Source organism: Micropterus dolomieu, linkage group LG05, assembly GCF_021292245.1.
Source record: "Micropterus dolomieu isolate WLL.071019.BEF.003 ecotype Adirondacks linkage group LG05, ASM2129224v1, whole genome shotgun sequence".
In the NCBI taxonomy this organism is placed as follows: domain Eukaryota; kingdom Metazoa; phylum Chordata; class Actinopteri; order Centrarchiformes; family Centrarchidae; genus Micropterus; species Micropterus dolomieu.
The window spans coordinates 16695783-16707940 of NC_060154.1; the positions used below are offsets into that span (position 1 = coordinate 16695783).

At 39.7% G+C, this 12158-nt stretch overlaps 1 protein-coding gene across 3 annotated transcripts in view; it reads left to right on the forward strand.

Annotated features, from left to right (window-relative positions):
- Nucleotides 1-3218: 3218 nt before the first annotated feature.
- nexn (nexilin (F actin binding protein)) overlaps nucleotides 3219-12158 on the forward strand; it is a 14046-nt gene continuing 5106 nt past the window's right edge. For 2 of the 3 annotated variants that reach the window (XM_046048992.1, XM_046048994.1), the window contains exons 1-7: nucleotides 6059-6203; nucleotides 7733-7817; nucleotides 7925-8073; nucleotides 9911-10111; nucleotides 10241-10414; nucleotides 10699-10887; nucleotides 11771-11962. In XM_046048992.1, the coding sequence (XP_045904948.1) occupies nucleotides 6186-6203; nucleotides 7733-7817; nucleotides 7925-8073; nucleotides 9911-10111; nucleotides 10241-10414; nucleotides 10699-10887; nucleotides 11771-11962 (1008 nt within the window). In that variant the 5' untranslated portion in view covers nucleotides 6059-6185. Of the gene's footprint in view, nucleotides 3362-5440; nucleotides 5796-5940; nucleotides 6204-7732; nucleotides 7818-7924; nucleotides 8074-9910; nucleotides 10112-10240; nucleotides 10415-10698; nucleotides 10888-11770; nucleotides 11963-12158 lie in introns of those variants that run through there. The other variant, XM_046048995.1, reaches the window with a different exon arrangement.

The following is a 12158-nucleotide window of genomic DNA, read 5'->3' on the forward strand; positions in this document are numbered from 1 at the left end:
AAGCTCACTAAATAAATAATTCAGTATCTCAACATTAACCTGTTCAAAAGGAACAATACATAGAAATCCTAAGGTGAAACACCAATGTTACATACTGCTGTTTGCTTGTCCTCGGAGTATTCAAGAGAATAACATTACAAAATGTCTGTTTTTTAGCTTGACCAGTCATTTCAGCAACACTATTTTAACCTCAGTTAACCTTCTGGGCAGCTGCTGGGCAAAAGACAGGGGCATCATAGGGTGTTAGAGTTCATCACCTATGTGGTCTGGTCAGCGTCTAGCTGAGTTAGCCCTCAGCAAAAACACAACAGAGAGTCAGGTAAATAGACTGTTGTCCAGGAATAGCAGACTATTAAGCAGCTCAGTGGCATTTTTCTCTATCCGTGAAAATACAATGCAGACATTATGCCTTTGTTGAAGTAAGCTCAAATCAACAACACCAGTATCACCATATGCACACAGACAGTCAGACACAACAAGTCATGACACAACGAATCTAACAATAATGATGAAAATAAGCTTAATATTCCAATACATTAAGAGAAAAAAACTAAACACATTATAAAACACATAAAGTGTAAAACAATTTAAAATGTTAGAAAACATTATGTAAAATCAATGAAAAGTAATTTTTAAAAAGTGGGTTGTTAAAAGTGATTTGAAAACAAGAGTTTGCAGACCTGATCTCCTCAGCAGGTTATTCCACAGTCTCGGAGCCCAAATTGCAAAGGCTCTATCACCTGTGAGTATAAATCTGCACCTATAGGAACAACCAGGAATGACGCATCTGAGGATCTCCAGGGGGTGGGAAGGGCCATAGGGCACTAAAGGATCTGCCAAATGACTTGGGGCTGGGCCTCTCAAGGCTTTGGAATTAATCAGTATCTTGAAACTAATTGTGAAAGCAACAGGTAAGTAAGCCAGGATTGTGATGTGATCATGTTTCTTAGTCCGACTCAAAATAAGCAGACTACGTAAAGTCGTGATTTATATGAGTGCCTAAAGAATATACTGTATGTTAATGTCATTAATGAGAAAGAGTTTTTCTCGTAGTGGCATTAGGATGTTTTGGTAGTGAGTAGACTGAGAGGAGTCAAAGATGATTTCACCTGATATTTTGCGCAGTGTGTGTATTAAAGTGGAAGGACAGTCACAGTTCACAGAATAAGCAGGTGGTGGTCTGATATTTATTATGAACTGTGTCAGTAGAGGTGTGGACAGCTGGCATTGGTGTGTCCATCTACCACCACATGATGCAGTTTTGACCTGCTGAGCCAGTCTACTGGGGCTTCAGCAGGGGGGTGGGGTGTGGGTTGTACCACCACAAAAATATTCACAGGGGTGTCAGGGCTGAGCTGCAGCAGCTGAAGCGAAGGCCTAGTCTGACTCAGGTTTGCTGAGCCTTACAGTGTTGATGAGTTGCCACAACTGTGGTGCTATTTAAAGCAGTCCCGTTGTTGTCCCCGATGCCCTGCAGGACTTATAACAGAGGAGGAAGGAGCCCCTTTGCCCTGAGAGTTCATAGAACAGACCCCCACCCAACTTACACCTCAAACTGAGCAGGAAGTGAATAAATGACGTGATGAAAAGAGCCTCTCCAAAACAATGAAATGTGTTTATGGTAAGGAAGGAAAACGTAAAGTGGAAGCTACATGCTAGCACTAAGCTTGAAGTAAATTGGCTGGCAGTTTGTGTATTATATTACAACTATTCTCATTTTTATTTTGTACACGTCAGTGGAATTATACGCACCAGTAGGTTGTTCTAAGCAATGTCCTTCCAGTAGTCTGTATGTTCTTTCATTCAACGAATCACACATTGTTTTCATTTCTTTCTCTTCCAAAGATTTTCTTCCTCTCAGATTTCACTTCCATGTACAGTATTAGCCTTAGGTTTGGCCCTCTTGTTGGGGGCTTTCCCAAAGCCTCAACACCCCTAACTGGACACTGCAATTAGGTAACATTTGCTGGTTATCCTGACATTTACCATTAACCTGTAAAGTAGAGCTTTCAAGTGAATCCTGTTATACAGTAGGCCAAACAAGGTTTTCAGTATATGTCGAATGGTATGATTATTTAGGCAGCGCTGAAAAATATCTGACAGCAAGATCAATCAAGGCTTTAGCATGCCACCTCTCAAAAATCTCTATAACATTCCTAGAATACTTGAGTGGGAACTTTACTTGGTGGGTATTCTGCCTGAGGCCTGTTTGGTCAGTGAGTCAGCAGCTGTGCTTGGAGCCATTAGGGCAGACAAATGTGTCTGCTGTAGGATTTCTATTTACATCCGCCCACAATGAGAGAACCACTTTCTCATCTTAGTTAAAAAGGAATGTAATGCATCGGAACTTGGCAGTTTAGACTGTAAAATGCATATTTCCTAAAATGTGGGTTAGATGTGACCATATTGAAAAACGCTCCTGCTGTGATGGTATGAGTTCTAACCGTCACTGCATAGCAGAACGGCAGCAACATCTAGGTTAGGTGGAAAAAAACAAAGGGCAAGCTGGTGTCCCTCTTAACTGATAAGTTGGGAATCTTGGCTGGAACAGGCCAACAAGCAGATAATGATAATGTCTGTCTGCATTTAGTTAGACCAGAACAGTATCCAGTTTCTTTTGTACTACCAGACAATCTGGCTATGCTTATCTGGCTATTCCATTCCTGGTAAAAACAGGGAATTGCAAATGCATAATGAAAGCATGGCAGGTAGGTGAGGGTTTAATAAACATGCAGTAGGTTTAGGCCTACTTTAATGACACTCGCTGAACTGCACAAAAACTACTGGCCTTTCACATTGATAAGCCTACTGTAGGAAGAATTCTGGTCACTGACCATTGATCATAAAGTAAAAACATAATAATTGCAAATACACATTGGGGCTATTGTGGAGGTTTTAAAGTGATGTAATTTAAAAATATCACTCAGGTCTTTGTAACCTCATAGGCCAGTAACCTGAATGAATACAGTAAATCAGTTCAAAGAATCACTACAAATTAACCGTTAACAATAATAGGCCCTATCAGATCGTACAAAATGGTTAAAGACAATTATAGACAGTATTTATGCAGCTGCGACTGCATATGGTAGAGACTGTGTGGGTGCGTGTGTGTGTGTGTGTGCGCGCGCGCGTGCACGAGGCAACAGCTGAACCTGCGGCAGGCGCGTGCGGAATGCAGTATCCGGTAGAAAGTAATGGTACTTTTATGGAAACTGCAACCAGCAGCCAGTCGAGTTGGTTCACCGAGTGGTCGTATCACGGATTGTCCTGCGTGTCACTTGTTCTGGTTTATATCTACCCAAAGGATTAAAAAAATAATAGGCCTAAATCAAAACCAGGAGGACGACTGCACGCTAAAAAGGTATGTAGGAAAAGTAATGTACAACCATAAACAGTCTGTTCAGCATTATGTAGCAAGGACAAAGCGACATGGGTTTAATCAAAAGTTCAGTTCATACATCGTAATTTAGGCTGATATCAGGTCCATCAGGCATCCTGAAGTGTTAATCAAGATTTTCTTTTGAAATGGTGGTTAGTTACTTACAGGCAGGCTGACGTTAGTAGTTAGTTACAAGTAGGATAAACTCAATCATTCTGATAGGCCATAGGAGTTAGAATGATAAATTAACACGTTAATCTCTGTGTATATGTCAAACGTTTCTGACACACTGTCATGATAGGCTACCTTGTGCCAGCTAAGTACAGAAATACTCCAAACCAAACATCACCACAAAAAACCCAACATTACTCTTGTAACTCGATATTCCAGACATGACATTGTCATAAAGACCTTGACCTTTTAGATTTAGAAGATTTATGAAAGATTTTTTTTAATAACCTAACATTTTCACTGTCTGTCCGTATAGAAAGTTAATACCCTTCCAGTCACAAAGACGTTCTTATCTTCTGAGTCAGAACATTGTGTATCACTGCACAATAGAAGAAACACTTTCGCAGGCTGCACTAGGAAAATGGCAGGTGATCTTAAACAGTTGTCAGTTTGCTCTGTCAACCTCCTGACATTCACCTCCTTGTTACTAGGCTCGAGGTTGGGGGTGAGGGGATTCAAAATGAACAAAGTCAATAAGCAACCTTTCATAAGGAAGATTTAGCAATAAAACAAACAATATGAAATCAAATGTTTTTCTGGAATTTTATTGTTATTCTGCCTCCAAAAACTCAGTCAGCGACAAAAGCTCAAGACATTTAGTAATACACATGTGATTTATCAGAAAACACAGTTGATTAATTTAAAGTGAAATGTAATTTTTGTTCTAGATTGTGTTGTAAAGCTGGTTTCAATGGGATGGGCATTTTAAGCTGACCACGCCAGTGAAGCCTATAGTGGTCACACAAGGTGGACTAATTGTTGACTGATTAGAAATTTTAAAATCTCTCCAGTACTGTAGGAATTTATAAGCTACACTGTGGCACACCATGCATTTATACTTGTATTCCATTCAACACTTAAATGGTCAAGCTCCTGATGAGCAGCCCCACGATCACACTCTGATCTTCACACCTGAATATAAAACGGTATTTGAGGACACTGATAAACAGCAACAGTTTTAGTGTGGGATGACTAACAGTCCAAACAGCTCTCATTCATCCAGTTGTCTAGCTCTTAGTCTGGCCATTTTGTCAAGGGTCTGTGGGGCGACATGTAGGTGCCAACTTGAGCTCTTTCCAACTGCCTATCACTGATCAGAAATAGCCATGATCACATGTCCTGGACCCACAAGTGGGCTATAAATAGAGGTCAGCATGCAAGCTTCCACTGCGCTCTTTCTCAACACACTGGGAAGTGGGGCAGCTTTCTTTGCCCCTAGCTTTGTAGTTAAGAAGTGCTTGTCACGCATATAAATGGCAAGGTAGAGGATCTATCTTCAAATGGCTGTAAATTGGTTGCTTGATAATCAACCGTTTAAATGGATACATAAAACATAAAAAAATTACAGAACAAATATAATTATACAAATTAACTGAACACAAAAAACATGAAAGACTTTCAAAATGGCCACGTTTGCTAAGAAACGTGAATCTTGTCTGGCATCGTGACTATTTAAAGGGTGCACAAATGTAGGCACTGGCCACTAACAAGTTCTGGTGACAGCCAACGAATGCTTCTTATATCCCGCAGTGAAACAATAAATACATCAGCCTATTTTAAAAATGCATTCATTTGAAGTCTTAACCTTTTCATTTTTTTTCATTGCCAATCAATGAGAAGCTTAATAACGTTTTTCAAGGGGCATACATCCTGCATTTAAAAAAGAAATTCATCTGATCACTCAATGAAAATGTGATTGTTGATGTCATATGGCCAAATTTATGTTGCACGCTAAACTTTTGTGATGTGTAGAGCAGATTGACAATCAATCACTTGTGCATGATGCAGCAAGAAAGTGAACACTTGAACAATTCTTCTTTTGCTTTGCAGGTAACATTTTAACAGAGCCTGTTCGACAACTTGTCATTGTGGTGCAAGCATGACTGACGTGGCGCAGGCTGCGGCTGTAGTTGCACGCGATATGGATGATGTCACAAATGAAGACGAGCACAACATGAGCGATGCAGAAACCAAAGAAGATGATGTGGCAGTTAGTGAAGATGAAAGCGAGAAGACGTCACACGTGGATGACAAAGCGAGTAGTGAGACTGACAAGACACACATGAACGGAGTGAAACACAAAGAAGAAGTTAACGGTGTAGCACAGGACACAGAGAAACAGGAGGATGAGCAACCTGGCACAAATGAAGATCAGAATATTTCTGATGTGACACTTAAGAAAGAGGTGAGTGAGCAATTTAAGTGAATAAATACGTTTTTGTAGATTTTTGTGATTCTCATCCATATGAATATTGCCCTTCACAGAAACCGTGTGCCCCTGCTGCCGCAAATAATTTAATCTTATCATCCCTCTCACTGTTTAACCACAGAAACTCCTCCGATCCAGAAAGCCAGTGACCAGAAGCTACGTGCCAAAGCTGAACAAAGACAAGGCGGATGTGTCAGGCAAGTTTGAGGCCATGCAGAAGGCCAGGGAGGAGCGCAGCAGGCAGAGGCACAACGAGGAGCAGCAGAAGAGAAAGCAACAATATATCAAGGAGAGAGAGTGGAGTCGCAGGAAGCAGCAGGTCAAAGACACAAAACCACACTAACCTCCGACCGTGACCTGCATGGCATGATGACGCATGACGAGGTGACAAGGCCACCAGTTTGAGTGAGAATTCACTGTCTTTTAAAAAAATTAATAATCAGTAATGATCATTTCATGCAAAATTCAACGTTGGTTTGTGCTTGACTTCATAAGATTATTATTTAAAAAAAAAAAAAAAATTGCAGTTTTAACCCTATTAATGTGCACAAGGAACAGGACTGGACGCCACTGGATCCTCCATAATTCTAAACGCATGATGTGTCGCCAAGCATTGTTCAACTCATTTAACTTTTTTTTTAAATGTAAGCCGCATACCAAATATACTAGGTGGAATTAAAGGAAAATGTATGTAAATTAGTACTGGCACAAAAACTTGTATAGAGCCTTCTGTGGCTCCAGAGGGAGCTGCATGAAATCGTTGCGGTTGGTGCTGAAGTTTTAAAAATGAAGGTAATCTCGGGGGTGTGTGGAGCTTGAGAGAAGTGAGGTTACCACAATTCAATTCAAATTAGCTTTATTGGCATGAATGTGTAACAACAACATTGCCAAAGCATCATACATACAACATAAGTACAATCAACCCCATACATTTCATTATTATCCTTTATCAACACATCTCTGTAGCCCACTCCTCATCTCTTGTTGTGGCTAGGAGCTCAGGCTCCTGTCGACTGTTGAGTTGCATTGTGGGTAATATAGGCAGCAGGTTTTGCCAATGTAGAACGTGTTGAAAAAAACAATACAAGACATTATTTTTTGGTTCTGCTGCATCAATTTTGATCCTTTTCTTTTTAAACGGTCCATTGTGTGTCTTACAATTTTATAGGAGTGAAATGCTAAATCAGTGGAGTACTCTTTTACTTGTCAACGATTTGCCAGTGGAGTAAAAAAAACACCAAAAGTTATCTGGCTCCAAATCAAATGTGATGATTTCACTGTAAACTGAATACCATGGCATTTTGGACTGTTGATCAGACAATACAAGTAATTTGAACACACCGCACTGGACTGTTGATTTATCAACACATCGTGAATCAATAGACAATTAATCAATAATGAAAATAAGCTTTAGTTACAGCTCTTATATAAAATGATAAATAAATAAAATAAATAAAAGAATTTTTTTTTTCATTTTATCAGAAGAAACTAATATGAACATATGTGATAATGACAAATATTTAAGTGACTGAGTAGCAGCAAACTTTAAAGGGGATGGACAGAGATCAAGAATTCAAGGTTAAGACAGCTTTTCTTTGAGATCGACTGTGGTGAAACAAATGCAGTGATATGGTGTTATGTGAGTGGATTATCAGTGACACTCTGTAAGACAGAACAACCTCCCTGTGCACTGCCGTGCCATAGCTGGCCAGGCTCGGACACCTACGCTCATCTCCTTTCTGTGCACCAACACCATGGTCCAATCAGAGGTCCACCTGCAGGTCACATGACCAGGCTATTAACAGGGATTAGGCCCATGTTCTTGCTGGGACCAGCATGGCTCCTGAGTGGCAAAGGAGATGATCCCAGCTAAACCGTAACCTCACCACCGCTCTCCTTCTGATCCGCCACAGATAAAAGAACTACTCGCTTCCAGTGATGAGGAAGAAGAGCTGAAGCCAGCAAAGGTAGAAAAATCCTACGTCCCCAAAATTACAGGTAAGGCACACAAAGGCATGCAAAGGGTAGGACTGATGGATATTCAGGGAGGGATCTGGGAGAAAGAGGAGGCTGATGGCTTGTGTTCTGCTCTGTGAAATCCTCAGGTAGCGTTAAGGGGAAGTTTGCAGAAATGGAAAAACAAAGACAAGAGGAAGAAAGGAAGAGGATGGAAGCAGAGAGGAAGAGGAGGGAAGCTCAGGACAACATGGAAAAGGCCAAAATAAAGAAGGAACTGGCCAAGAAAGCAGCTGAGGTTAGTAAACCTGGGGTGAATTCCTTGTACATGGTCTCACTGGGAAGTGGGAAAGCATGGACAGCGTTCTGCCTTTCTAATGAGAATGTAATGTAATGGAGTTTGGAAAATTATGTCATGTAAATCAAATGGATATTTCCAATCAGTACAGCACAGATAGAATGAGTTGAAAGGAGTTTTGAGGCTTATTACATCTTCAGACTGTGTATTTCTTGGGAATGGTTACGTAAGTATTCTTGTGCCAGATAGGCAATTACAAGCAATTACCTGCTACTTCTTTGCTCTAATTCTGCTCTAGTACAATGAGAACAGTCAAACTTGTAATGACGTTAGCAATGCTGTACAAAAATCTTGAACAATACACTGTTGTAATGGTAGTGATTTTATTCAGCTTTTTATTTTGAATATGTCTTTACAACCTGCCTTTATCATCATCAGTGAAACCACCGAAGAGACCGAGGTGTGGATTTCGGGGTTTTTACATTCTACAATTAAAACATTATTAACATAAACATTATTTAGGTTTTAAACCCAGTGCAGTAATTAAAAACCTTCATGTTGGGAAATAAAACGGTTACACATTATCTTATAATTTCCTTGCATGTTTCCTGTAAAGACCTATATAATGATTATATGGAAAATAAACACAAAGGTTTGAAACAGTTATTTAGTTTAGCTGGTTCTTTTGAAATGAGAATAAATTGTTGATTTTCAGATCAGCTAACTTTGAAAATAGTTCCATTGACACAACAAATGGAGACTTCTGTTTTGGGGGCTGTGGTGGTATGTAAAATTCTGGTGGACACTGACACAAATGGACACTGTCAGCAACACCATTCCCCGCAAACATAGTTTCTTCTAAAGGGTTACCCATTAATGTGAAAAAGTCTACAACTACATTAACTAAAGTACTTTCATGTGTATTTACTTTTTGCCTGTTAGGTGCAGTGGGTCACACCCCCATTTGCCATCTTGCCCTATTACTTATTTCTTTATTGCCCATATATGAAAAAACTAAATTATGCTTGAGATCTTTTATTAGCAATGAAGTACTGTCTCAGGTTAAAATGATCCTGTTTAAATGTAAGGAAGCACTTATTTGATGATCTAGAAACAACTGGAACAGCACACCAACAGTGCTACCAGGCATAGAAAGCATATGACTGGCAAGTGTTTCACACACCTTCCAGTGACCAAATTAGCTCCAGACCTCCTTGCTGTGACTGAATTAGACTCTGCTATCTTAGACTGACACCCATACTCTGACCTACTGCAAATGGTGATATTAGGAGAATAGAGATTTAAAAGTACTCATTATGCAGAATAATTTCCCTGACCATCCTCTAATCTTTGATTTTTTTGTGAAATCTTTGGATATTTTTACTGTGAATGAAACTAAATGAAACCATCTGAGGGGAGATATTTCTTTGGTGAAACTGCTAAGATGAAATGTGACAAGGGGAGCCTAGTCAGACAATTTTTCAGTGTCACTAGCCTAAAACACTGGGAACCACTGGTTTAATATTTAACAATGCTTTGTATTTTATACGCTTATTGTCTTAATTATGTTAAACTTGTGAAGCAACTGTTATTATTAACTTTATCTGTCAGATAAGTGGAGTAAAAAGTTTAATATTTTCCTCCGAAATTAAGTGGAGAAGTTGCAGTAAAATGGACATACTCAATACAGACAATAATTACTTTCCACTGCTGTCAAACTCTTGCACATAACTTGCCAATATGGTCTATTTTTCATCTTTCATTTAATTGAATGAATTCCTTACTATTTGCCTTTGTAATAACCTTGGATAATCTTTCATCATCAAATATCTTTTAGGAAGGAGATGACACAATCCTGGTGCGGGTCGTTCCAGCAAAGTCATCACGACCTCCGGGCAGGATCAAGGTGAACTTTGAAGACATGGAAAAGAATCGAGAGGAGGAACTACAGAAGAAGGCAGAGGAAGAGAAGATGAGACGCTATGATGAAAACAAACGCTCCTTCAGGGATGCTAAGCGGCTCTCGGTTGTTCAACAGGTAGGAATATGAAGAAACAAACATTTCTGCTTAAATTAGATCTCGTGTCGGGCTGTTTGCAACCACCTCAACAATTGTAGACGACAGTTGAACAAAGTCTACTGCATTCTCACACTCATGTGGATTTAGGAAGAAGAAGAGAAGCCTTCGGAGAAGGCTCTAGTGACACCTGGAAAGCTGAAGCTGACATTTGAGGAGCTGGAGAAAGAAAGACAGGAGAAGAGAAAGAAGCAGGCTGAAGAGGAAGCCAAACGCCGCCTGATAGAGGAGAAGAAAGCTTTTGAGGAGGCCAGGCTGGGAATGGTAAACAAACTGTTACTTTTACATTTAAATGCAAAGTTGCAACTTTTGTAAATCACTTTAGTTTTGCAATACACTACATTTTAGAAATAATAATACATGTAAAATATTTTACTTTCCCCTTTTTTCTTTGTATCCTGATACTAACAAGCAGCGATATTGATTATTGTCTTCGGATTCCTTTTTACACTTCATAATTGATATATATGCATTTGTTGTATAGTGAATTTCTATGTTTGAACTGTTGTTGAGCTGGCTTAATTAGTGCTTATAATACGTGTTATCAGGGAGAAGACAAGGAGGATACTCAAGCAGCTCAGGAAGACAAGGAGGAGTATCGACCTGGAAAACTGCGGTTGAGCTTTGAAGAGGTGGAAAGGCAAAGGGTGGAAGAAGAGCGCAAGAAAGCAGAAGAGGAGGCCAAGAAACGAATGGTGGAGGAGAGAAGAGCTTTTGCTGAAGCCAGGAAGAGCATGGTCAATACGCTACCCATAAACAAATACAAAATTCAATACAAAAAATTTGATGATTAGATTATGAAAATTCTAAACATCTCAGTTTGTAAACATGTCTGGTGGCAAGATCATTATAATTGAAATATCTTAGATCAGATATGTCCTTAATTAGGGAAGTACGCTTATTTGCTTTCTGGTGGAGTGTTAGATAAGAGGATTGACAACACTAATATCTTTATGAGCCTTATGCTAAGTATAAGGTTACAGCCAGCTGCCACTTGGCTTAGCTTAGCAGAAACACTGGAAGCAGGGGGAAATTGCTAGCTAACTTGGCTCTGTTGAAAAGTATCAAAATCCACCTACCAGCACATCTTAAACCTCACTAATTGAAAAGTTATATCTCGTTTTTTTAAATCTGTACAAAAAGTTTTAAAAACAACAATTCACCGTTTTATAGGGGGCTACACTATGTGCTGGACTATTTCGTGGCTAGAAGCAGTAACTTCCTGGAATCTGCGTGGGTGCTCTGAGCCAGACAAAGTAATAGTCTGGCTCATAACCCCTTGTAAAACAACAGGTTGTTTTTGAAATTTAGTTTTCAACAGTTTACACAAACAGGACATATCGTTTTAATTAGTGGAATGTAGAGGTGCTGGTAAGTAGATTTTGTGCTAGCTGAAGCTTTATTGGACACATATGAGAGTTGAATCAATCTTCTCATTTAAGTCTCTTTCAGAAAGCGAATAAGCCAATTTCGTGAAATGTCTGACTATTCATTTAAGGTAGTTTTCACCTGAGCTAGCGGTCCTTTGTGCAAACGTCCCACAAATAAGAGCAACCTCATTTTGAAAAGTTACATGAAATTGGCAAAATATGATGCTTACCTTGTTGTGTTCTTACTCAGCTTGTAGATGAGGACGATGAGGTGCTAATGGCCTTATTGAACCTGGAGGGCAGTAAGCCCGGGAAGATATGCGCCAGTTTTGAGGAGTTGGAACGGCAGAGAAGAGAGGAAGAGCAGAAGAAGGCAGAGGAAGAGGCCAAGAAGAGACTGGAAGAGGAAAAGAGGCTCTTTGTTGAGGCCCGCAAGAACATGGTAAGTCTACATGGCTCAGTGACCAAAAATTATACTCTGCATGTATTTTGCTGATCATTTACATGTCAGTAGGTTCTGGTGCGTAGGCTTTCAATTAATTTGCTGCTGCTGAGCTGCTGAGTCTTCCCTTTTTAAAGAATAGGCAAACCTACGTTATAACAAAATGTCTGCCCAAACACACATACAAACAGCACAT